Source organism: Alosa pseudoharengus, unplaced genomic scaffold (assembly GCF_046254945.1).
Source record: "Alosa pseudoharengus isolate Yale_2024_CS ecotype anadromous, Long Island Sound unplaced genomic scaffold, YU_APseudo_1.1 YU_APseudo_1.1_scf_9, whole genome shotgun sequence".
Taxonomy (NCBI): domain Eukaryota; kingdom Metazoa; phylum Chordata; class Actinopteri; order Clupeiformes; family Clupeidae; genus Alosa; species Alosa pseudoharengus.
Window position 1 is genome coordinate 17,163,288 of NW_027468881.1, and position 27,472 is coordinate 17,190,759.

Sequence of the window (27,472 nt, forward strand, 5' to 3'; positions counted from 1 at the left end):
GCTCTAACCAGATGGGTATCTGGTTTTGACATGCACTGCAAAACCAGCTTCTTTCGGTGGAAACACTGTTAGTCTCTGTTCACTTTCATTCTCACACTACCCAGAGTAATGAAGGGATCTTGCTAATTTTCAGAAATATTTTTCAAGTAATTTCAGTAGAACTGTAATTGGGTGTTGTTATTTGATTATCTTCACTCAATCAAAACAGCACAACTGCAATTTGAGTGATATTACCTGAAATACACAATTAAAAGCCTGACTTTTTAATGTTTTAAAAAACGGAGATATACCATTTTGGAACCAAACTTCATATATTTATAGTTCTGCTGAGTGACATTTGAATGAGTTGAGAGTCATATTCAAAATGTATCTGTGTGTGTTGTGTGTTGTGTCTTTCTATGTGTGTGTATGAGAGAGAGAGGGGGGGGGGGGCTATATGGTCTTATGGGTCCCCACCGCCAACTTCAAGGCAGCGCTGCCTGGAAGACGCTATAGGGATAGGCAAGGGTTAGGGTTAAGGCTACCTTGAAGTCGACGGTGGGGGCCCAAAAGACCATCAAACGAGAGACAGAGAGAGAGAGAGAGAGAGAGGGAGTAGAGTAGAAAGCAAACATTAATATTCGGGTCCATATGAATGAACATTTTTTTTTTTTTTTAAACAGCCATCTTATGAATTCACAAATTCACAAACGTGACAGCACACACGTTGTTAATTTCTGTTCATCCCCATTCATACTGTATGTCTCTCAGCGGTAGTATACACACAAGGGCCTGCTGTGTTTCACAAGTACACGTACACCCAGGAATAGCCTGCAGTGGAAAATATTAGTGCAGTCCCACTCCCAGGGGTGCTGTAAGAGCGAAATATGTGGCGGCAAACATGTGTAATGGGAGGGCCATCTGTGGGGGTAGAGGATTCTCAGGATCCAGAAATGGACAGGTGCCGAAGGACAAGCCAGCAGTAGGCCTAAATTGTTAAAGTAAAAACCTATTTGTGGTTGCACAACTTTGCATTTGATTTAAAGATTCAAAAATAAATTCCATATTTTTCCGTATCCCATATGCCATTTTTTTTTATCCTAAAAATGATGGTGAACGGTAGATCCGGGCTGGCATTAGATGGCCCAGGGCATGTCTCTGGCTGAGCTCAGTACCAGCACTCGCCTGTTTTGTGAGTTTCCCCAAGACTGCTGTGTAACCACAGTGCAATGAACTCCCCCTGGTGGTCAGGATGTGCTACTCCCAACATGCTGGGTAACATAACAAACTGTGGTAGCCTAGCAAAGGAATACATTAAAGAGGAATGGTTGAAAGATAAGAAGTGGTCTTAAAACAATCATGTGATTTTGCTAATTAATATCAAAAGGTATCCTTCAGTATAAGATGAATTAATCAGGGATTAATAAACAAATTACTGTATTACAGAACTATGTTATGCTACTAAATCTAGTAGCAGAACTATGAACAGAACTATGTTATGCTATTGTGCATTTATAGACTAGATAACCTCGAGTCAAAAGAAAATGTCATAAATGTAGGTGAAATACTGACACATGAGTTATTTTTGTTACTTTTGTTTAATTTGGTTAAATGTCCTGGGTATAAGAATGTGTATTAGCAACAAGCCAGTAAGTTAACTCAGAGAAGGTATAAACCTAGAGAAGAGCCCCATGTCTTCATGCCAACTGCAATAACAAAGCTATTGGGCTCGTGGAATACCTGGGCGTGCCACACACACACACACACACACACACACACACACACACACACACACACACACACACACACACACACACACACACACATACACGACAACAAGACACTGCACAATAATGTTTAAAAACACACTGATAACTCTTGCCAGAGTTTATCGGTTTAATGGTTAACTCAGCATAAAAGGGTTCCATTCAAAAATACACATTAGCTCATGTGACTTCTGTTCTGACTACCTCAAGACAACTTTTTCTCTTTTCTAGTCATGGAAGTGGAATTTCATTACAACCCATGAGTGTTATTTGTTTTTTTAGTTTTTGATTTGGCCATAAGCAGAAGTTTGGTTGTTTTAAAGCAACACTATATCTACAGTACGTAGTTCTTGATTATTGCACTATGTACAATAACTGTGTGGCCCATTTCAACACTAGTAGGCACTACCATAGCACCAAATGGGTATGTTTGGAATTGTCGCCAAGAGACACACAAATATACCGATTCTTGCATTGTGTTGCTTTAACACTAAAACAGCCACAACAGTCCTTTTGACCATTTTGAAATGTATATTTTTAACTTAATTATACATTTACATGATTTGAAAAAGCTTACAGAACCAAACAGAAATATCCTGTTTAAAGTTTAAAAGGCTTTCTACAGAGTTAAGCCTTTGTTTTTCTATGCAAATACAGCTCCTTCCTCCCAGGTAGACCAGGAAGGCCCGTGGGAGAGGGTAGGCTGAGATGGCATTTTAGCACATACATATGTCACACAGCATTATTTCAGAGATTATGACACACATCCAAAGGATTTTTGAAGATCTTCGAGGCAATTCTGGCATGCCGTGTTCTAGAGAGGATTAAGGAGGCGCTTGGCTAAGTCTTCTCTCCTCCCTGGTGCATTTTCATTCTCGATTGCGAGTGCTCGGAGTAAAATAAACAAGTGATAGAAATGACTAAAGGGATGACAGACAAAAAATCACTTGAGTAAGCAGGTGAGAGAATGATTAGGAATACTTTCAGTCAACTTGTATTTAAATTGGCTGGGATAGGTTTTTAAATCTCATAGCAACTTCATCTGGCGTTGTGTTCGGATGAGAGTGTGGATTTCTTCAGTATGTGACTGATCTGTTAGAAGACAAACAAGAGTGATGAAGCCTTGAATTAAGAATGCACATGTCGGATTTATTAATTGTGCATCACTGCTGTACAAAAGCACACTCTGATGAAACAGGTCATGATGGCTTATTGCAAGAGATTTACTCCCATAGTGTAGCCTGGCGGGGCCATCCTATATCATTGAGATGTATAGTCTGGCATCGAATCATTCACCTCGCTTAATCCAAGGGGCGGGCAGAGAATTGTCTTTCAAACTGCCTAGGCATGCAATAGGCCAGCGCTACGACCATATCCGTATCCGGTAGGCAAAACGGCAAACACATCCTTCTTAGAAAGGAATGACTTAAGTGCATTGTGTTGCTCAATGTGCAGAGAAGCACAAGTCCAACTCCTCCAAAGTTGACGCCAACGCCGATTCAAACAACCGCTCTTCGTTCGCCATAGCCACCTTCCTTGTTGTTCACCGTCAATGGACTGTCGTTATCCTGTTAAGCCCGCCTTAAGACTCTCTAACGAAATAGAGCGCTGTGATTGGAGAACATCCACGGTGTTAAGCCAATAGAAATTCCTATGGTTCGATACTAGACGTACAGGCTGAGCAAATTAATTTGCCGTCGCTAGGGTGCGTCTAGATTTCTAGGCTACCCATAGTGAGAACTGAGAACTCAATTCTAAGCTTGAATTGTTCCAACACCCCTATAGAAATATAGAACATGCACAATGTCCTATACATGCAATCTATCCGTATTCACTGAATTTGTTTCATTGTCAAATGGAAATTGAGAATGCATGACTGTAAGCTGGTCCAAAGTGTTATGTTTACATCTTCCGTAGTTTCTGGTGTTTTCTCTGCCAAAAAGGGAAAGGAAAGCCAACACCGGTCTCTGAATTCTGCGCACTTTATTTGTGGAATAGAATACTATACACCTCTGTGCTTTTCATATCGAACTCTCCTCACTCATCCTCCTACACACAAACTAATTCAACAATGCTCTCCTGTCAGCAGTGCAGGTGTCTGTCCCAGCTCTCATTCACAGTAGCCAACCCACTCATCGATGGATGATTCAACATAAAAATAACTTTGGAACAGTTGCTGTAAACAGAGTAACAAATACATTTGTCATCACAGTCAAGTGCAAGTACTCTTTTCAGTTTTAAAAATTAATTATAATATGCATTTATGTTTTAGTAAAATAATTACACTATTTATTGCCAACATCCGTTACTGTATGTTAATACACAGAAAATATGTCCTTGAAAAGAAGTGGTGATATGTAAGTACTAAAACATATTCAGTCAGAATGGTCCATAGCATCGACACCTTAGCATGTTTGGCGCATGAATCACATGATTAACAAATGTTAAAACATAATAGAGAAAAATACATGGACAACTGAAATAAAGCTCAACCTGTTTCAGCCAAAACAAACTTAAGATCCCATCCAAACCCTTACAGTAAGACAATGAATGCAGTCTTAACCGAAAGCTAAAGGTCTGACCCCACCCCACCCCTACACCTGTGACCTTCCCTACGAATTCCATTCACAATGGCTTCAGATTTTCTCAAGGGACTGCCTGAACATACCTACAATACCTACAACGGTATCCATGCATATTTGTGATCCGTTAACACAAGCCCTCTCCAACTCCAACTCCAACACGCACGCACGGACTGCACAACCATACTCATCCAACCAAAGCATTTTTGCAAAGAACATGCCTGAATCTTTGTTTTTTTATTATTATTATTATTTTAAATTTCATATATTTTTTCATTTCATTTTTATTTGTACACTTCTGGTGCAGCACTTTTAAAAAATTATTATTAGTCTATAAATGTTGAATTCACTGATAATCAGCAAAAATGAAAAGATCAACACAAACAAAATAAAGAAAAGGGAGTAGGTTCCATGCAAAAATAGGTGAGAACAACCTCTCCAAAGCTTGGTTCTCAGCCATCTACGGCAACAACATGCACTGTTGGTATTAGGTTAGTCAGAAAACTGACATTTTTTGGTAGGATTCGAAGATGCATGTGATTTTGAGAGGTATGGTACAAAATATGTTACATATATATACCACTAGCTGATACTCCCTTTAACCTCCAAGGTCTGTGACAACAAATCTATAGCACAATAAGGTATTCATATTACTCTCTTTAAAGACATATTGATATAGTAATATAGCTTTGTATTTCTGCTTAGAATCTGTATAATCTCTCCCTGCAAATGAACACACATTAAATGTATATGTACTTTTCCTGGTTGTCTAATGTTGCATATATTAAAGTTGTTGCGATGAACTTCTGTTTGTGAAATGTACATTTTTTTTTTGTTGCTGACCATACTGTACGTGCCATCTACTATAGTCCAAAGGCTTGTGAGGTTCTGTTACCATTTTATCACTTCTTTACCATCCATTCACCAAAAAACAAAACCACCCAATGGCCTCTCGCAGCAGCTAGTGCCTCAGGGGTCGAGGTGGCAGACATACGTGCCTCTGCTCCAGCTGCTCCGTATACACTCATCATCCCTCTGGTCTTTAGAGCTCAAAACTGGTCCATCCAACTTTACTCTTCTCCCTGCCCCCCCCCTGCAACAACCCCAACACTCAATACAAACTTGGGTTTGGAATAGGGATGAGGCCAGGTGTTTTGAAAAGGTATGTCTTCGTTTCTTTTTTTTTTGTAAAAGCTCCTCAAAAGTTCTTTGTCACATGTTCTAGAATGAGCTCTCTTTCACTCTTTCTCTTCTCTCTGTCTCTCTCTCTCTGTGTGTCTCTCTCTCAGTCTCTTTCTCTGACTCTCTCTTCCTTCCGTTGTGCAGTGGGAAGGAGAGCCTGTGTGCTTGAGGGAAGGTTATAAGGAGGAGATCTTGACGGCGTCGTGGGGGAATGTGCCCGAGCGTGAGTTGCGCAGGATGCCAGGGATGGCGGGCGACGGCGGGAGGCTTTCGTCCGGGGTGTTGGCTGGGGGTGTCGGGATACTGATGATGGCCGCCGTGAAATCTCGGTCATCACAGTTCAACTTCAGGTCTTCCGTCCGGGCATTGAGACTGGAGCGACTGCTCAAAAGAATGGCAGAGAGACAGACAGAGAGCGGGAGAGACAGACAGAAAAAGTGGAGGAAGAGAGGGGGTGCTTTGTGACTCTAGTCCAAAACAAGGAAACAAAAACGACATTACACTAATATTACTACTTCATAAACTCTATTGAATTCCCTTAATGCACGTCCATAAAACCTAGCCTGTGACCCAGTCACACAATAACACCCAATTATTTAAATTAAAAGAAGGCAAATCTATCTGGGCGTAATATTTTATGGGACATACATCTGACATTATGGTACCAAATCCAACTCCTCACACCTTCAGATGTCATGTAAACTGGAGAAGGCTCTTATTGAATTTAAGTGGTGAACTAAGTGGTGAAGGAATTGCAAAGAGAGAGTAACTGGTAACTATTGCCGATACTGTAATAAAAAAGCGGGACCAACATGTATGTTGAAATTAAGAGTGAGATTAAGCCGTACCTCTGAGGTGCCACTGAGGTCTTATGCACCTGGAGGGTGTCCAGTTCCTGCATGCTGCCACGGCTGACTGAAACGGTGGAGTTGGCCAGCCGTATGGCCCTGCGCTTGGCCCGCCGCGGGCAACAGGAGCTAGAGCCGCCCTGGTGGCTGGAAAGGGAAGTGCTGCGGCTGGTGCGGTAGCCCACGGACTCGGTCATGCACACCTCGCTGTAGGTCAGCTCATCTGTGAACTCATGATTCTGAAAAGAAGAGCGATCTCACTGTATTTTAAATTATATTTCAAGGCATTCGATGCAATGTTTTTACATTAATATAACAGCTTTAAAATTATTTTGATGGTAAACTAACTTGCAGTTGGGAGAATGGTGTAGCCTAAGAGAATCCAGACAAACCTTTGGCAAATTTGAATTCGCTCTGCATGTACATTTAGTAGCAACCTTGGAGTTGTTGCACTATGCAATCCCAAAATTCCAAAATTAGCATCTAGCACTGAGCATCGAAAACTGAAGGTTTTAAGGTTAAGACAGGGATTCGCTGTGTTCGGCTGTTCAGATGCTGACTGGATCCTACCGCTGTATCCTGCCTGCCTCTTCTCGGTGTCGTCCATATGCCATGCTAAGACATTAATCTGTGTTACCTTCAGGCAGTTATGCAGCCTGCCTCACACAGCAGCTTATGAGGAGGAATTTTTCAAAGCAAAATCCTGTAAGTGGCACAATGGTTGATTGCTGACCTTTTGAACATGACACAGGGTAATGGCAACAGTAAAACTCACCGTGGTTTTCTCCAGGCAGTGCAAGAGGTGGTGATGTTGGTGTTCAAAGGCGGATCTGTTTTTCACACACAAAGCAGTGCTGTCACTGTCATGATCCTGCAAGAAAACAAAAGGGGAAAAGAAAAACATTTCAGACACACAGGGCAAAGCTCACTCGCCCAGGAGAAAAAGATCAGTCCCATCAGACATTATTCACATGTGCAGATTGATGTCTTGATAGTGGACTAGTGCTTTTTGGTAAGTCCAAAATATAGCTATACTGTAGCAAGTTCAAAATGAACAGTCCTGCTTGAAGTATGTGCTGCTGTGTAATCTGCATTTTAGCATTCTGCTAAGTAGCTGCACAAATTCCAACAGTTGGGGGTTTTTTGTGGGTATTTGTGTGTCTTTAAAGGTTTATGGAACACTAAATAGCCATTTAAAATTCTTGACATATCTGTTTGATCAACATAGAAACCTAATGCACTTTCCCTTCACATAGGGGCCAGGGGAAACATGAAGAGTCTATTATCACTCTAAAGCTTTTCAGTGTCCAAATGGACAACAGAGGGTGGCCGACCCATTGCATTGTTTCCTCTGGCATCTAGTGGAAGTTTTAACCCCTCGGTGAAAAGGACCTTTATTCAGACCACAATTCAGTCTTAGAGGACAAGTGTCCTATTCGACATTGGCAAAAACTAATTGTTGGAAGTTTGCCGATACCATCTCAGAGCAGACTGATGTTTTTTCAGGTAAAGGTGGTTTATCAGAAGTATTGCCATAGACAGGGTGCATCCTGTCAAAGTCACTTCAATTCCAGTGATCTTATCTTTAAGACGGAGAACGGCTATTTTGAAAGAGGCTTAAAAAGGTCAAAAACAGCCCTGTTGTGCTGGCTTGTAGGAAAATGCAAGATCCGCAAAAAAGGACATTTGTCAGATCTCACTCAGATATGTCTGATAACATCATCCATGATTGAGTTAGACTTGAAATTCAAAGTCATTCTCTATGTCAATGCATAGGTATGATTCCCTATCTGTGAAAGGCCATAGCAAAATAAAATGTTAGTTTTTCAAATATTATCATACAAAATGAAAGCTTTATAGCCGTTGGTTTAACATCTATTCACAAGCAGACAGTAGTAGATGTGTCCATGTAAGAAGTAAAACCCACATGTCATGTGACTCAACTGCATAGTATACACAGAATACACATATGGGAGATTTTTGTATACCTGCAACAACAGCATGATTTAACAGTGCAATCAAATCCATGTCGGGAATTACTGCGGTTGTTTGGCACAAGTTGGAACGGATGGAGCTTGATAAAAGAGAGGGAGATTACTTGTCCTGCAGTAGATCCTCAGGCTTTTACCCATCAATCACAGGCTGAGCTCCAGTGTTCAGGTCTGCTGATACAGCTGTCACATTAACGACACAATTTTCTCTGCAGAGGCTAGAGACCAAGTCCCTGGATCACAGGCTCCCGATGATTAACACCAAACGCATGTTCAATGAGATCAGGAGGTGATTGAATCTTGACTCTGGGTTTTATTGTGTAGGAGATAATGGAATCACACCAATGTCGTGCCTTTTATGTACCAGCCATGTCCAGTTTGTCTTGTCGATTGATAGACTTGATTGAAGAACATAGGATAATGGCTAACCTGATTTTGTATCTTTATTCTTACAATCAGTACACCTACCATCTCTGATATTACAGTACATGATGAGATGTGATCACTGCATGCATAAATTAATATGACACTTTAACCTTCAGAGCTTTATTCTCGTTGGTGCTTTATGCACAGCTGAAGCAGAGGAAGAAAAGGGCCACAAATAGAAATATGCTGCAAAAGATAGCTGTGATAGATTGGAGGACTTTTTTAAAAAAGTATTTCATGACTACAAAACAGTATTCTTATATAATATGTGCGCACTTACAGTGCAGTAAATATTGCATATACGTACTACTAGCAACTGGTCCATGCACATCTCAGGAGGGCTACCATTTGATTGATTGCAATCTCATCTCATTGAGACCCACTCTACAAAAACATTCATAAAGCTGCACATGCAGGTCCCGTTTCTGCGTTATACTGTAGGTCAAGGGGTCATGGTGGCATGGTCTGGAAATTAACCTCCCCAGGATTGATCTTTCCCCGTGGCCTTGCAGACACGTGGTGGCCGTGTAGTGTCCTCAGCAGTACATCAGCAGCACGCAAGGCAAGTGACAAAGAGCATGCTCCACAGACACCGCCTGCTGGAGCAGAGGGATAATATCCTTTTTTTTCTTTTAATGAGGAAAGAGTGGACAGTAGCCAGGTGTGGAGCATTACATCCATCTATCTGTACCCATGCATATGCACGCACACACACACACACACACACACACACACACACACAGGGGCCAAATGTGCAGCATAGTAACCTACAACACAGCATTCATCCACCCAGCTGAGAACAGCAACAGGGCGTCCATCATCCCAGGCAGCCACCTCTAGTCACAAGCGTACTGTACACCTGGGGCATGCTTTTCAAGACAGGGGTAAAAAACTGCACATCAGAGAGTGCAGGGCGGAAATAAGTGAGGCACCTGGAAAATACAAAACTGTTGCAGACTCGAGAGGAGAACAGAAGGGGGGGGGGCAGAGAGGAAGACTCCAGGTTTATAAATAGCACCACTACCCTGTTAGTAATGGGTTTATAGATCCGCACCCCCCCCCCCCTCAACCCCCACACTGGGATTGTAAATATTGGATTATAGTGGGCTTTCAGCTGCTGAGAAGAAACAGAATAAGGATTCCTCAGAACTCAACTTTGCGCATTAGCAAATATGATATTTCAATCTCTCTCTCTCTCTCACACTTTCTCTGTCTCTCTCTCTCTCTCTGTCTCTGTCTCTCTCTCTGTCTCTGTCTCTCTCTCTGTCTCTCTCTTTCTCTGCCTGTTTGTCTGCACCGCAACCTTCTCATTTGGTGCATGGGATGTGAGATCAGCTCTTCTCTCCTGTGTTGAAGGGATTATTAAGTCGTAAATGTGTTTGTGAGAATGTGGGTATGCCTTAATCCATCTGGTAAGGAGCGCAGTTATTTTACCTAATAACAGATAATAATAATAAGACAGACCGAAGTAAGGACCAAAGTCAAAGACTCAAGTTGTAAGCAATGTATGACAAATGGAGGGAAGAACAGGAGAAGAGAACAAAACTAAACATTAAAACATGCGTTTCTCAACAGTCTTATTGTAAAACAGGAGGATTCGAGTAAGTCAAAGAATCCAGTCAGGGATTCAGTTGTGTGCTTTGCCTTCAATAAAGTAATTTAGGATAAAAAACAAAACAAAATGTACAGTAGCTTGCAAAGCAGAGGCACTTGTACAGGACCAAGGCCTTTGAGGCCAGTGCATATGGAGTGAACCAAATCAAGCTAAACAGCATCCTCTTGTTGACTCTGCTCTGGCCATGAGTCTTCTCTCATGTGGAGATGGAGTGAGCAGCCCCATGAGAGACATAATGACATCGACTAAAACTTAGGGAGACAACAGCAGCAGCTCAGCATGAGGAGGGAGAAACCAGCGGTCGGGTGCATTTTACATGATGTCACGCTCTCCTAACGTCATTAGCCTCCCACCGCTACAATTACCCATCAGCCTCCCACCTCCCACCCGGCTGCAAGCCGTCGGATCCGAGGCGCTGGGATCCTGACCCCGACGTCCGACCAACTCCCAATTACTCCCTCTGTCTCCGCACAGCAGCGACACGCAGCCAAGGGTCATGGCCAGAGGACGCCGTTTAGCTTCCTCCGTTCGATAGCTTACCAGCAATCTGAGGATAGCGCAAAATTCTACACCGTGGACGGTATCCCACTGAGGTGTTTTGGAGGGGAATGAAGTGTCCTCTAGCACTTTTGGCTGGGCTACAATAACTTAGAAAAAAAAAAAGTTTTATTCTGAACAGTGAACACTTCAAAAGCCATGGCGCTCCTTCAGATTGGTCTAATTGAGCAGGCTCTGGTAATGAATTATTGATGACCGGCAATGTGACATTTGGCTATTTAAAGTTCCTTTCAGACAGCCACACTGTCAGAGAATATCCCTTTCGATCCTTCAATAAATTCTCTCTGGTTACAGTCACAATTTCAACTATAAAAATGCAATAAAAAAAGCCTTCATGGCGGAGTCAAACCACCTATTTATTAATGTAAAACATAAACAACAGAATCTCACAAGGAAACTGAAGGGAAGGAGAGGGTGTTGTCAGACATGGGGTGAGGAGGCAAGACGCATGACTGTCTACTTCCCTCCCAGGTGCAGTAAAGCATAGGCATTCCTCCCAGCATACTACAGCTGGGAGCACACTTAACGACACCATCTCATCAGCCCGGGACTTCTGGGAAATGGACCAATGCCTCGTGGACCCCAGCTTCTATTCTCTCCTCTCAGCATAACAAAATGAAGTCTTTGAGCCGCCTGATCCCACTCACCTGACATGTGGGAGAAAGATCCAGAATGATTCTCCAGAGAATGTACCTCTCATTTGCCTCACCAGAGACTCAGCTCACCTCCAAGCAGGACTCAGGACTCTATTTGTGCCTTCGCGCCCGAGCGTACATGCATTTAACGGTTGTTAATTCAAGTGCATGAAAGTGCATAGTTAGCGACGTGTGTATGTTGAATGCCAACAACCCATGTGTTCAGAGAGCTCATTCCAGATATCTGTACTTTTATCACCAGTCATGTTATCTATTCCTACCTGCAACCCTCCGTCGTCTTTATACTGCAGAAATGCATTGGTGGTCCCTTTCTTTGCCAGGCGGATCCTGGCCATCCGCACTTTCTGAAAAATAGAGAAGAACACAGCTGAAATTACTGTGTCAGCACTTGTTCCACACATAACCCGAAATGCAGCACCCAGAGAATATAAACCTCCCTTTCACGACAGCCTTATTTCTCTCACTGCTCCTGAAAGTAACCGTTGTCTCATAAAGAGATGATCCAGTCATTTGTGGCTAAGTAGCAAATGATAGCTCATCACAATGTTTATTCTCCTTAAATTACACTAAATCAAAGGAAGAGAAACATCTGTGGACATTATTACACAGTAAAATGGGGAGAGGCTGTGTCAGACAGGGCATAAATACGGTCGAGTCATGACACAGAGGATGGACTGAAGAGACAGGAAAGAGGAAAGAGGAGAACACTCCCGAAAAATATGCATTATTAAAACTTTGACTATGTGAGGGAGAGGACGGACGAAAACCACATCCACTTTAGAGCTCCTGATGCCCTCTGCTCCCAGTGGAGCATCAAGGGTGGGAGTGGGAGAATGAGAGAGAGAGAGAGAGAGAACAAGAAGAAGAGAGAAGAATGAGAAAAACATAGCAAAAAAACAACAATAACAACAGAGGTGTTCCACTCTCTCTGCTATCCATTGTACCTGCTGGGCCCGCATCTTGTCGGCCCGCTGGTTCTGATGGTAGATGCGACTGAAGTTGGACACGATGACCGGCACTGGCAGAGCGATCACCAGCACTCCGCTGAGAGAGCAGATGGAGCCAAAGATCTTCCCCGCAATGGTATTGGGCACCATGTCTCCATACCTGCAAACACAAACACCAACAATAATGCATACCATACCATCATGAAGATTTTTTACCACAGTGTCCAATAGGAGTGAGATTATCACAGGTTCTTGCAGTCTGACCACTGAACTCATGATCATAACATAGTAGATGACGCTTCGATTTGTCAGTGTGTAATGGAGGAGCCAATTTGATACTGCAACTAAATTGCCACATAATGGTCATAATGGTAGAGAAGACTCATGGAAACACTAAATTTTAACTGATGATAGGAGTAGTCAACGATCTGTGACTGAAGCTACAAGCACTACTGAACCTATGACGTATATGTTGATGGAAAATTATAAGTAGGCTCTTAATATAATGCAAAACCATAAGTACAATCTCAATATAAGCTTCAAATAGTCCTAAACCTGTTACAGTTGTTATTGTTGCATTCTTTATGTCCAGGCAAATATCCTGTGTACATTCATCCATTTAATCTCAGCCACTCTAGAAATGTGTGTGTTGATTTAAAGGTCCACTCACATGAACCCAGCTCTATTTGGGTGCATTAGTGAGAGCACACTGGAGAGGGTTGTGTTGATGCCTGCATCTGCAGGAATTCAAAGCTCATCTTTTTAATAGATTTCAAACCATCTCCACATCTCATTAAGCATTGTGCCTAATGGCTCCAATGGCAAAGAAATATTCACTCAAAAGCAATTAAACTATTACAGCCGTCTCTCAATCTCTCTGTCTCGGAGAAACTAATTTTATACGAGTGGGCAGGCACCCACCCTCACTTCACACACACACACACACACACACACTTACAGGGGAAAAACACAATACATACACAGCATTTTGCTTCAGACCACCCACTCAAATACATATTCTGTCCCACCTTCTGTCTGTCTCTCAAAGAGGCCGCATTTCCAATGCTCCCCTGCTGGCTTGCGACAGACTAAGGCGGCCTTGCTCATTCACTAGCTAGTCAGTGTTTTGATGTGATTCATAAATCATGCAGCGGAGGCCGGGCGCGAGGCAAGCCGAGGCGAGGGAGAGGAAAAGTGAAGCCGCTCTCAAGCCAGGCAGGTGTAGCAGAACTGAAATTCCCCACATTCATCTTAGCCATGCAGACGAGAGGGGGGACGCCAATTGGCCCCTGATTGGCAGTCATTCATCCTTGGGCCAATGTTCTAGAATGTTCCATCAGCCCAGGGAGCACAGCACTGCAACAGGACCTTCCATTTAGATTTACCATTATGCTTATTCATTTGGCAGATGTTTTCATCCAAAGTGACTTACAAGGGGGGCAGTACATAATTAAACTGCCCTGTGGACATTGGTGGTGACCTGATGTAATTTACTAGTCATCAAGTGCCAGAGTCTCATAATCAATCAATGACATGAAAGGCAAGTGCAAAAATATACAATCTTTTTTTTTCTCCATAGATAATATATACAGTATATGTCATAACAAATGCAGATGTATCAAACCAAACAAACCTTAGTCATATACAAGAAATACAAGTATGACAGGGCTATGTTAAACCTTGTTGTGCTGCAGAAGCCATAGAAAGGCCAACTGGTCATGACAAACAGTGGGCAAACTAAGCCCATGGCATGAACCTAACTATGACTACCTAGGGGCTTTCCTGTCAGTGGTCTGGTTAAGCCAAGACAGTTCAAGGGCTATTTGCATTGATGCAACCTTTTGTGTTCAGCCTCTATAGAGGCCCCTACTGTATCGGTGGCCACTGCAGCCCTGTCAGCACTTGGAGACGCTGACAAACAATGTGGAGAGTGATGAAACCAACAGCAAAGCCACATTCAAATGCATACAGTACTTGGGTGTGCATTGCAGGGAACAGTACTGGAAAACTAACTCCCGGTGGTTGTCAGTAAAAAAAACAAAAAAAATAAAAACACTGCGTTTGTTTGTTTATTCAAACTGATTAGTATTGCAGACATCCATGGGTTTTATTTTAAAAATCGCATTTGAAACACTGGAAGACACAATGGCGCTCTTCTGGTGATGGGAGGAAAGACAAAACATTGACTTTGTGATTTCCCTGACCACAGAAACTATGGAGTGAAAGATGTAAAAACAATTTAAAAACCAATATGGTGTCTAATAAAATAATAAGCACAAAGGCCCCACACAGATTTGATGAAGTGCATCAATTTGCATTCACTGATGGACTGACTCTATCTTGGGCAGCTCAGCAGTTGAGATCAGTGTGGGATAATTGCATGCAGAGACAAAGGAGCAGTACTCTACAGATGACGGGACGACAGCTAATGGCTCGTCAGCCAGACTGAGGACCTTTTTCAGAACTCCTCACATCTTTCTGGAAACGCACGCGATCACAGACGCATTTCCGGCCGCATGGAAAACGCCCCTCCTCAGAACACACGATGCAAAGCCGCAGTTGGGTGTGGCGGGCGCTTTTTTAATGGTGGCGCAGAGACGGAGTCTGCGAAGTACAAACTGCTCCGTCACAACGGTGCTGTAAAATGGACCGTAGGAGGGGGGAGCAGAGGTGAGGCGAGCCTATGAGCAAAACAGTGGTGAGCCAGTTCAATGAAGCTCCATTAGAGCTACAAAAACGACATTGTTAACCACGAGAAGAGAATCCATGATCTTAAATGGGCTTATATTCATTCTGTGATCCAGACTACAGATGGATAAAGTAGGAGATAATTAGGTAAAAACACTAAGCTCTGGTTCAGGCTCTGGGTTTTTAAAATCCTCAACCTGAGCACTTAAACCAGTTGTATAGTAAGACACAATCACACCGACAATATGGCAACTGAGATATTGAACTGCACACTCCATAACATACCTCACAGCTCAAAGAAATGAGCAAGTGACAGTCAGAGGGGTGATTTGCAACGCATTTGTAACAACCCCTGTGCATGGTTGTTTTTCTGGCAAGAGATGTCTATAGGGTTTTCCTCAGTGTAGAATAGAATTTACCTTAAGTGATAAATGTATGCGTGTGTGTGTGTGCATGTGCGTGTATGTGTGTGTTTGTGTGTGTGTGTGTGTGAGTGTGTGTGTGTGTGTGTGTGTGTGTTTGTGTGTTTGTGTGTGTGTGATGTAAACCCCCTAGTTGTATTGCTGATGACCCACATGAGTGCTTTGCAGAGTGTTGAGTTATTTGGATGTGAAATGTGAAAGACATTGTTAAGACACAACTTTTTTGGGCTTGTGACCTTGTGAGCTTTTTTGGGCTTGTAAACAATATGGCAACCACCATAGGACATGGTGTGCCTCAAGGCACAAAAACAATTTAATGGACCATAGTATCGAAAGTGCATCTCGTTTAACAGACCATAGAGACACATTTATTCAGTTTGCCTGTAAAGTCACTTAGTAATTCTTAAAAGAAGCAAATACTTCACAGGCGCTGGAAACTCTGTTTTTGCTCAAATCTGCAAGGCCGTGTCTTCAGTGGAGCGGGGCTGACAAAAAGGTTGTTTATCTAATTAGTTTAGTGTAGCAGTAGAGGGACAGGCCAGTCTACAGTGGGCCTGCTGTTAGACTGTCAGGAGTGTGTGAGTGTGTGTGTGTGTGCGTGTGTGTGTGTGTCCCTCCCTCACATCTCGTGCCGTGCTTGGTGACCCTGTGAAGAGCCACTCTCCCCACTGTCCTCTTAGGAAGCTTTTCGTGCTGCACAGCTGTAATGAGAGGTTATCTACCATCTCCCTTTGACATTTTCTCACATCTACTTGGGTGAGTGGGATGGACAACAGCAGTGCCCAGTGCTTAGCTAAGACTGAACCTGCTTATGTAAGTGCAGAAACTCTACATGTGGTCAACATTTTTGTAATGGCCCCCATCCCATGGCTGTATGCATTCCTCTAATTCTTGCACCCCCTTGTGGAAGTTATAGAAAAGGCACTGTGTTCTTTACATTACTGTCATCACATGAAAGAACTCATGACAGTAAATACAGTTTGACAATGTGACAATGCGAAAACAGAGGAAAAAACATAACAGAGAAAAATAGATAAGGATGTGAGCATATAGAACCTCATGTAATGGCAGTCATTCTGCCACAAAAAGATAGTGACAGACTTGGGTAAGTTAACTTGTGGGTGAGTGGAGTCCTAAGGCTTTCTTTTGCTTGGGAAATGAGGCCTTAACACTCTTCTACCAGGAGGCTTACCACAGTCTTCGAGTCAATTCATAGGTTTGTCACTAAACCATACGCTTGGAATAGCCCCAGGACTAAGGTAAAGACTGGACTAATGTACACAGAGTTTAGTCACCTTCGAGGGCTACCAGCCTGCCTGAGAGCCATTACTAGGATAACTATCATTGTTATTAATATGTTTCCATCATCACTGTCACTGGATTGCAGTGCAATTAAGATGACAAAACATTAAATGTTTGTGATCATCCTCACTGCGATCCCTCACGCCACCATGCACACCAAATAAAACTCCCCTGGCAAGGCTGCTTGTTCCTGTCATACTACACTAGCAGGTGTGCTTCTGCCACCTCTGTCTACCTTTGAAGTGCCACTCTCTAAGAAATGCCTGCTGGCCTTGCCACTGATCAGCCTGTACTAGTCAAACTACGCTCTTAAGAAGCACACATACAGTATAACAAGGAGAAAATATACGCTCTGATGTCATGTCAGAATAGTCTTTTATTGTTCTGTTTCGTGCTCTCACCCTCAATCTTTTTTCTTTCTTACTTTCTCTCTTTCTATTTATCATTTTTTCAATATTCCCTTAGGGACATTATATTCCCTGGACCAATCAACTCAAGAGCCTAATCTTGTTCCGCATTGGAAGACATCCTCATTATCGAAAAGAAGGACTCTACAGATGGCCCAGGGCAGCAAGATAAGCAAGCCAGCGGATATGGGGCTTGCACAATGACAGTCATTATCACAATCTCTTCTTTTTTCCATGCCGCGCACGCATCTCAAGTTAATTAACATCAGATTAGAAAAAAAAGAGCAAGAAGCCACTGAAGGGAGAAGAAATTACATGTTATGTAAGGAATCGAAACATTGCATGCACATACCATATGCAAGTACAACAGCTATTTCCCTTTGGATGTGCAGAAAGAAGTAGCCATAGGAGCACAGCTAACAGGGAGATCAGGGTACATGGTTGTCCCCGAGTCTTACAAACAAAGCAGGATAAACGCAGATGTACAAACATACCTTTGTTTCACATTCATTCTTCCGTATCAGAGAGCATTAGTCCCAAGAACATACTATCCCTTTAATTTTCCCATAATAGAAAGCCTTAGACAGATATCCCTGGAGGTGCAAGAGGCAGCCTGGCCTAGATGTTGGTCCGGAAAGGGGTCAAGGAGGTTTGTCAGCAGTTCATGGTGAAGATCGAGTGGAAGATGGAGAGCGAACAGAGAAATGAGACAAAGCAGTAAACTCCCGTTCGTAAAAGTTGCTGATGTGGAGTTTCTGCACCACACACAAACACAGCATACAAACACACACACACACTCACACACTCACACACCCTTTCTCTCTCTCTCTCTCTCTCTCTCTCTCTGAGACTATAAAAAGACCACACTTTAGAATCAAAACATGCAAAATATAATACAATAGCACAAAAGTCTCTATCTGAGTGATATACATGCATATATCCCATAAGCAATTCAGGACCTAATTGATGTCTAATGGCGTGTGTCTGTGAGTTTTGTGTCCTTGTGACAGGATGTTTTAGGTTTCCTTGAGGCTTCAGAATGAAGGGTTAACCTGCATTCTTTCTTTCATTTTCTCTCTCTCCCTCCTCCTCCCACCCCTCTCTGTCTCCCCCTCTCTTCTTCCTTCTTTCTCTCTCTCTCTCTCTCTCCATCTCTCTGAGTGAAAACTGAGAGCACTTGTGGGAGACGCAGTGGAAAATGCTGCTTTATGGATTTCTGAGCGTTGCTGCTATTTCAGCTCCCATGGAGAATGATCAGTGAGCATCTCTCTTCCCATCAGAGAGCCTCTTTCTCAAGCCTCTTTTGCTTTTTAACACTCAAACTGTCCCCTGTCCCCATCTCACTTCATACACACACACACACACACACACACACACACACACACACACGCACACGCACACGCACACGCACACGCACACGCACACACACACACACACACTATATCCGTGTGGATACTGACTGCAAGCGTACACATTTTCTGTTTATTTATTTTCTGTATCAGATATCAATGTTTCTGCCCTAGAGAGCATCTAATGCTGGGCAAGATCCAGTTATCCATCATACATGACAGCATTGCCCCAACAGTACACTACACTACTCTAACACTGCTTCGGTACATCACACACGACAGTAAAGTCTTCTCCAAACACTAGACTTCTCTAATGCGGCTTCAGTACATCTGTAGGTTGTAACAACAGACACAGAGGGGGAAAAAATGAAAAACCAACAGCAATCTTGTCATATTTGTTCCAAGTTCCATGATGCAGATTGACGTTTTGGGTAATCTAAGTGTGATTAAGGGTGACAGCTGCAATAAAGCGCTTGACACACACACACACACACACACAAAAAAAAAACACACACACACACACACACTCACTCTCCCTCTCGTAGGTGACAGGTTAGCTGGCATCACCACACTGGCACTTAACACGCCGAGTATCGTATTATAAAAGTCAATCTCGACAATCAGCCCTGCCGTGATTTAATTGCGGCTGGTATTTACTGATTTAATAACGGCCGACTGTCGGAAATGAAATTAAGCAAGAGCAGTTGTTCATCGCGGCTGCTGGGCACACCTGCTCACTCAGTGGAACATCATGCAGCAGGACAAGTTATTATGCAGGGCTACACGCAACGGATGACTTCAGAAACACAACTGAAGTTGGAGGTGGGAAGTGTTGACACAGTGCAAACATAGGAATGTTATGTCTCTGAAGTGCCTGCAGTGGCCCAAAATAAGACAATGTACCATAGTGTAAGCATATAGTGACTCTGGGAGCTGCGATTGTGACTTTAATTAGATTATGATTAATTTGGCTCTGACTTTTAATGACGTAAACTCCATAGGCTCCAGGGCAGTTGTCCTATCATGGACAAAGCTGGGCGATGGAGTCTTGGCTATAGTGATTTATCACATCCTGCACAGTGGCTGGGAATCGGGGTGATTATGCCCTGTAATCTCACATCACCTTGGCGATTTATGACTTTGTCCCTCTGTTCAACTTGAATCGCGGACGGCAGCCAAGAATGCATTCTGATAGGCACATTTGAGGCACATTTACAAAACGGAAAAAAGACAAAGGGTAATTGGTCCATTGTGTCCACAGTAAAAAAGAATATCTTTTGAAGCCATTCAGAACTGGTACTGTGAAATGTCAACATAAAAATAGAGAGGGGGAGAGAGAGAGAGAAAGAGAGAGTGAGAGAGAGGAGAATGAGAAGAGGGCAGTCAAACAGGATCGGGTGGAGGGCGTTCGATCAATGAAGTGGACGTGTGTGTTAGAGGAGCCTGCAAGGAGGAAGGCTGCTGTGGAGATGGAGGTGTCAGATGTTAGAGAGGGAGAGAATGAGAAGAGAAGAAGAGAGAGAGAGAGAATAAGAAAGCAGGAGAAGCAGGAAAGCAGGAGACAACTGAACAGAGAGATAAGGGTGCACCTAATGTAGGGGAGAAACGAAGAGAGGGAGAGAGAGAGAGAGAGATAGGGCATGTCTCCTGCAGATAACCTCCTTATTTACGGCCCTCAGTACCCCACCATCACAGGGCCCAGAGCAGCTCTGCATTCCCATCACGGAGACCTCGCCTCCCCCTTGCCCCGCACCGGACCGCACCAAATAGGATACCCTCGGACCCTGTACTGCTGATTCACACTGGACAGTAAACTGGCCGATCACTCACTCTCCTAGTTAACTAAAGTGTCTGTGCCTGTGTGTGATAAAGACAGAGGGAGTAGAATGAGTGAAAAACTGAGAGAGATAGAGAGAGAGAGAGGCTGAAATACTTCAGTATACTACACCTTAACAGCAAGTGATGCTGCATGTTCTTAGTGTAGGGTTGGGTATCATTTGGGTTTTATCCGATACTGGTGCTAAATCGATACTTTTAAAACGGTGCCGGTGCCGAAACAGTGCCTGAACCGGTACTTTGTTTTTAAAATGTTTTAAATTAAAATGGTCTAAAGCATGAATTGCTTTTTTTATTATTGATAAGACAAATTTGAACATGAAATTGAACTGTTATATTCAATTTACTATCAATATCTCATTGCTCCTATGAATAATACATGTAAATGTTAAAACAGCTTGCCATGCATGCACACACAATGGTAGGCTAAAGCTCTGCTTTCTAGTTTATCCAGTGTAGGCGGTTTGCCATAAGGCAGGGATTCCCAAACTGTGGTACGCGAGCTGCCACTAGGGGGTACGCGAGATGAAAAGGGCAATGGCGGAAAGGAGTTAAAAATGATTAATGAATTAATAATCTAATTAATTCATAAATAATACATACTTTTGAATCGGGTTATAATAATATGGAAATGTGAAATTAAAGGAAATCATTTGTAAACTCTATAATAGGCTATGTCTTCATTAAAAAAAATAAGCTACACACAATACACGTGATTTCCTGCGGGCAGCCAGAATATATGGCGCGTTAGTTTTGTTGAAGTATAGGCTAGGTAGCTAAAACTGGCTAAAAACAGAGACACTGTCCAAAAGGCCTAATTAAAGCGATCGAAGAGAAGAAGCGAGAGAAACAGAGCAGGACACAGGTAACGATGGGATGGGGAGCAGACTAATGAAGGTGGAGGTGAAGCGCAGGAGGACAGAAAAGACTGCGTGAAGAAAACGAAAGTATGATGAGCAGTGTTGGGAAGTAACTGAATACATGTATTCGGGATTACGTATTCAGAATACAAAATATGAGTAACTGTATTTAGTTACAGTTACATTTTCAATGAGTGGTATTCAGAATACAGTTACTTTGGCCATTTTAAAGGGTTACTTTTAGAATCCTTCTCATATGAATTTCTGGGATTTTTGAACTGAAATTCTAATATTTCTGTGAGATGATCTTGTGCATTAACAAAATGTATAATGTTTCAGTTTATCCGATAGGGTTAAGTTGTGGGTTTTTTGCTAACATCGCCTGTGGGTCTTACAAACGGAAATAGCAGCTTGATTTCCCACTTGATAAAATGTAAAACAGCGCTTATGTAATCCAAGTATTTAGAATACGGTACTTAGATGGAGTAATGTAACGGAATACGTTACAAATTACATTTTAGGGCATGTATTCTGTATTCTGTAACTGATTACATTTTAAAAGTATTCTTCCCAACACTGATGATGAGGCATATAGCCCTAGGCTTCACGTGGATTGGGAGACTTCCCAAAGCCACAGTGCCTGGTCTGCAGTGAGATGCTATCTAACCATTCTAGTGTGGTTTTTCATTTTAGCGTGAGAGCTCATAGACCAGTTGCACATTTTGATTTTGTTATTATGTAGGGCGGCTAATTAAACACGATGCCTGGAATGCGTCAATAGAATGTGTTACTTTTTTATGTGTTGGAGGGTGGGGGTACGCGAGTCAGGGTGTAGAAGGTGGTCCGCGGGGAAAAAAGTTTGGGAACCGATGCCATAAGGTATGTTAAAACCGCTTTCCATAAAACTGCCAAGTCATGGACAACGGCATTTGCAAGCAAGCTAATCTAACAGGGACTCTACTTTCCAGTTAATTCAGTGTGTTCCCAAATGCTTCAAGAAATTTAATGTCTTAACCCATAACACGCAATAGTTTTGAACAGGTTAGGCTACATGTCGGTGTTGAAGTGTTTAGATTCCCAGCGCTAGCCTAGTAGGCATTTTAACAGCAACTATGGCTATGCGCTAACACCAGTCAGCTGAGTTTAATTAGCGATAACATATGGAGATGGTTTCCTAGCCTCGACAGCTCAGTGACATCAGGTATGTAACCTACATATTTATGTTTTTGCCAGCTAACTTTTAACATGATCTTCAAATTCATTGTGATGCTATATGGGCTTCATGCACATGAAAGATATCATGCCATTATGTTGTTAAGAACAGCGGTCCCCAACCACCGGGCCGCAGGACATTCCTAACCGGGCCGTAGCCTACGACATGAGTTTTAAAAAAAAATGCAAGCAAACTAAACTACATTTAATTCGCAATAATGTCACGTTTTTACATGGCATAGGCCTATATGCAGTTGTTTGATTGCACGCACGTTTGCATTTTGCAAGGTCTATTTTCTGTCTGTCCCGCCTTCAACACTTTTACATACAGTATTGCCTTCAGCGCTGCACAGCCTCAGGTCAGCTCACTTCACTTGATCAGTTCTTGGCGAACGGTAGTGTTAGCTAAACTGCTAGAGTTAGCTAAACTGCTAGAATGAGCAACAAAAAACAAGCATCTTTAGCAGGTCACTGGCCAGAGTGTTTGAGTTGCGAGAGCCGCTGCAGAGATTTCTCACAGAAAAAAAGTCACTGTTAGCTGCACATTTTAGTGATGAGGACTGGGTGTCAAAACTCGCTTACCTGTGTGACATATTCGGGTTGCTTAATGACCTCAACCTGTCACTCAAGGGGAGAATGACGACTGTCTTTAAACTGGCAGATAAAGTCGCTGCATTTAAAGCCAAGCTTGATTTGTGGGGACGACGAGTGGACTGGGGTGTATTTGATATGTTCCAAACAGTAGTGGGAGTTTTGGGAGAGACTGAGGCAAGGCCCTCTGGTGCGCGATCACCTTGTTGCGCTTTCAAATGAGTTTGAGCGTTACTTCCCATCCTCCAAAGATCCACGGCAAACCAATGAGTGGGTCCGCAACCCATTTGTCAATATCCCGAATAGTCCTAACTTGTCAGCGCAGGAGGAAGAGCAGTTGATCGAAAATGCAAATGGCCTTATGTCTTAAGAGTGTGTATAAGGGAACCTCTCTGGCGGGTTTTTGGATCAAAACCAAAGCAGAATATCCCGAGATAGCCGTAAAAGCGCTGAAAACGTTTCCCACCACGTATCTATGCGAGGCCGGGTTTTCGGCAATGACTGCAACTAAGACCAAATTGCGCAATCGACTGGACATTTCAAACACACTGAGGGTGTCACTGTCTTCCATCACCCCCATATGGAAGCTTCTTGTTGCAGGGAAACAAGCAGGGCTCCCACTGATTATATTCGTATTGCAGTTTAGTTCCCATGTTTTGTTCCCATATTTTGTTAAGCATGCTCACATGTAGCTTCAAGTTGTTCAATATTCATAGTTCATATTGTTCAATTTTCACTTCTTCAAGTTCACGTTTTTCACAAGAGATCGTTACCTTCACTGTTCATACATAACTGGAGCTAGTTCTTTTCAAGTAATGCATGCACAACACATATGGAACATGGAACCCCCGACCCCCCCCCCCCCCCACCGGTCCGTGAAAAAAAAATAGGGATTAAACCGGTCCATGGTACATAAAAGGTTGGGCACCGCTGGTTTAGAACACACCGTGAAATACAGTTTTCACCTTACAACTTTGCTGATAACATTTCAAATCAATGCCAGTTAGCACATTAGCAAGGATATTGTGTAACATATAGGCTACTGTTGATGTTGTTTCATAGCCTTTTGCTTGTGTGTAGTTAGGCCCACTGCTAGATTTTGACAGGAGTTCGCGATATCGCTTTAAAGTAAGCTACTTGGGCTCCAGCAAGCTGTCAAACACTGTCCACTCACCTATGTGGTGCACCCCTCTGGTTTATACAGTGTATGTTAGCTAACTGTATATGGATGTGTTGCTATCAGAGCAAGACGTTAGAGATGGCGCATTACATGCAGTGATGCCTCGTATATATATTTAAAAAAAAGCAATTTAAGCACCGAAATGAGGCACCGAAATCCACGTTGTTATTCGATGCCGTTACTACCGTTTGCGTCGGCACCGGTGCCATATTAGAACCGTGTTTCGGTGCCCAACCCTATCTTAGTGTAAATCCTATTCTCCAAGACATCTAATGTTGTTTTTTATCTTCTTCCTTTCTAACTGGGTTTAGGCCAATCAAAATACTTTTTTTGTCCTTTGTATGAAAGAGACCGGCCATCGAGCTTTCTGAGAACATAAGTCGGCATTAAATCACTACATTCCAAACGTAATGAATAGAAATAGATCACACGTCTCTGGTAAATGTTAAAATATGAAAATGTATTCAAAGGAGAGGGGGAGAGGATTGAAGAGAGACTGGAAACATAGCTGTTGACCTTCCTTTCAGTTACAAAGGAATGTGAGGGCTGAATTAACCAGCGAAAAACAACACGAGAAACATATACAGCAAGCCCTTTTATGCAACAAGGCAGAAGAGGTGGGTGGCGGCTCTCTGAAGTCTCTGATTGCCTCACTCACTAATTTGCAATTTATTGGCCCCACATGAGAACACAAATGAATTCAAAGCCTGGGCTGTATTAGTTAAAGCAACACCATGGAAGAATTGATATGTATGCCCCTTGGCATCAATATTCAATGGCATTTAGTTCGAAGACAGTGCCCAGTTTGTCAAAAACCGACTAAATGGGTTGTTATCTTTCCCAATCAACAACGCTACATTGCAATATCAAGCATTCCAGACATACACTGGCAATGTTAAAGGCTTTATTCTCGGTACTATAAGTCACTGTAGCATTTTAGCTGTTTTTTTTAAGGTAAAAGAATTGTATTTTGTTGCTTTAAGTGTGACTTTGGAGAGTGTGTTTGTGTGCGTGTGTGCACATGCATGTGTGTGTGTATGTGCGTGTGTGTGTGCGTGTGTTGTGTTTGGGGGATGGATGGAGAGTAAAAACAGCCAGAAGGATATTCATTTAAATAAATTGGTAATTTCTTGCCTGGGGGGGTAGAGCAGCATGGGGCAGCGCGGTCCTCTTGTGTGAAAAGCCGTTGTTCACATTCAATTAGCCAGCCATGCAGCACCCGGAGCACTGATGCAAGGAAGAATGTGACAGAGGAGGGTTCAAAGGTCGCCCCAATCGCCCTGAGAGCTATATACAGTATATATATATCACAGCTATCCTCTCAGCAATCCAACCCTGGAGGCACGGACAGACGCCCACCTGCAGTGTCTATGGGAATGCACTGGTGCAGAGGCCAGTGGTTGAACAGGACATACGCCGCGTTAAACTGGCCAGTGAAGAACGATGCCTCAGATTTGATTGATGGTGAGGGAGCTGTAGTGAGTGTATGGACGGCTTGAATGATGGTGGGGAGGATTGAGCTTCTCCAGTCTGTCGCTCGCAAACAGTGGAGGAAAAGAGGAAGGCTGGGTACTCATCTCAACAGGAGGGTTCACAGATCAGTTCACACACACGCACACACACACACACACACACACACACACATATTCACATACAAATATACAGAGAGTTCCAGAAGGCTCATCTGTCCACCGCCCCCTGAAAGGCCATCTGTGACGCACGTCTACAAATCTTCACTCCAGTTTGGGAAAAAATTATTGTGCTACTGTACATTGCACGAGAACCCTTATCAGTCTTCGCATGAAGTAGGATGCAGTTAAAACACCCTCACAATTCTCTCATATATCACATTGCAAAGTTCAAAGAAGATATGGAAAGCTCAAGAGCAGGTCTAAAACAGGGCCTGATTCAGTATAAGCTCGGTATACTGTACAGTATCACTGCAAAGATATAACAGTCAGAGCCAGATATGAAACTGTTCAGCTCAATGAGATGAAAGCGATATGTACAGCTGATCTGCACAATCCGCAAGTCATAAGTGATGCTCTGTACGGCTCCGATAAAGCCCTCTGACACTGGCTTTACATATTAATATGATAGATGGGGAGGGATTGTCTAAATCCCATTTTAATACAATATGAGGAGGTGCAGATTTAAAATGGAACTGTTATCAGATGGACAGGGAAAGGAAACTGTTTTATCCACACAGCAAAGTTTGGTAAAGGGATAAAGGAGCAAGAAAAGGACATATAGGAAAGGTAATGAGCAAAAAAAAAAAGGTCAGCCAGACGAGAGCCTTAACCTGCCTGTTGTTTTTTTCTCTCTCTCTTTCTTTTCTTTTTTTAAATCCAGGAAGTGGTAGTGCTGCTCAGCATCAGCATGTACAGCATTACATCGTCTAGCCTCCATTTGCAGCATGTCAGTGTCTGTATCCAGCATCCTGACGAGGAGCCATCGCTGTTAGAGGTCATCCTTGTGGTATTCTCATGGCACTCTCCATGGTGGAGAGACAGAGAGAAGAATCATACAAGGAGCAGAGCTAAAAATATCCCCCCAGCAATGCCACGGCATATAGAAAGCTCCAGTAGAATAACAAGAGGAGTAAAGGATGTTTGCCAGTTTGAGGGAGATGGTGCTTGGCCCTCGCTCGCCCCGCAGCATCCGTTCATCAGATGTTAACAGTTCATCAGGGACTAAGGGACCAGCACGGGCTGCAAGCGGTTCCAAATTAGCAACAATTAGCAAATCCGTAAATCCCATGTAAACATCAGCGTGAGGTGGTGCTGATATACGGACACAACTGACTGTGGGCCGACAGAATCTTGATATGGAGGGATTGATCCTATTGATTTTGCAAAAGTGTCAATACGCACACACGGGACTTGAAATACATTCACAGTTGTCAGTCTTCAAAGTGTCAGTGAAAGAAAGAAAGTGTCTGACATTATAATAGTTAGTATTTTTGTTGCTGTCACCCAACATGCAAATCACTTCTCACTCAGAGACCAAATGCACTAGCAATATCTCACAACTTGAATGAATTGAATTTGTTTTTGTCATTGCTGTTGAACAACT

At 42.9% G+C, this 27,472-nt stretch overlaps 1 protein-coding gene across 1 annotated transcript in view; it reads right to left on the minus strand.

The window, feature by feature from the left end:
- Positions 1–4,778: 4,778 nt before the first annotated feature.
- The window catches only part of kcnd1 (potassium voltage-gated channel, Shal-related subfamily, member 1), a 39,156-nt gene continuing 16,462 nt past the window's right edge, over positions 4,779–27,472 (minus strand). The window contains exons 2-6 of the mRNA XM_076276900.1: positions 12,548–12,710; positions 11,864–11,947; positions 7,133–7,228; positions 6,358–6,596; positions 4,779–5,890 (exon numbers count right to left, since the gene is read on the minus strand). Of these exons, the coding sequence (XP_076133015.1) occupies positions 5,686–5,890; positions 6,358–6,596; positions 7,133–7,228; positions 11,864–11,947; positions 12,548–12,710 (787 nt within the window). The 3' untranslated portion in view covers positions 4,779–5,685. The remainder of the gene's footprint in view (positions 5,891–6,357; positions 6,597–7,132; positions 7,229–11,863; positions 11,948–12,547; positions 12,711–27,472) is intronic.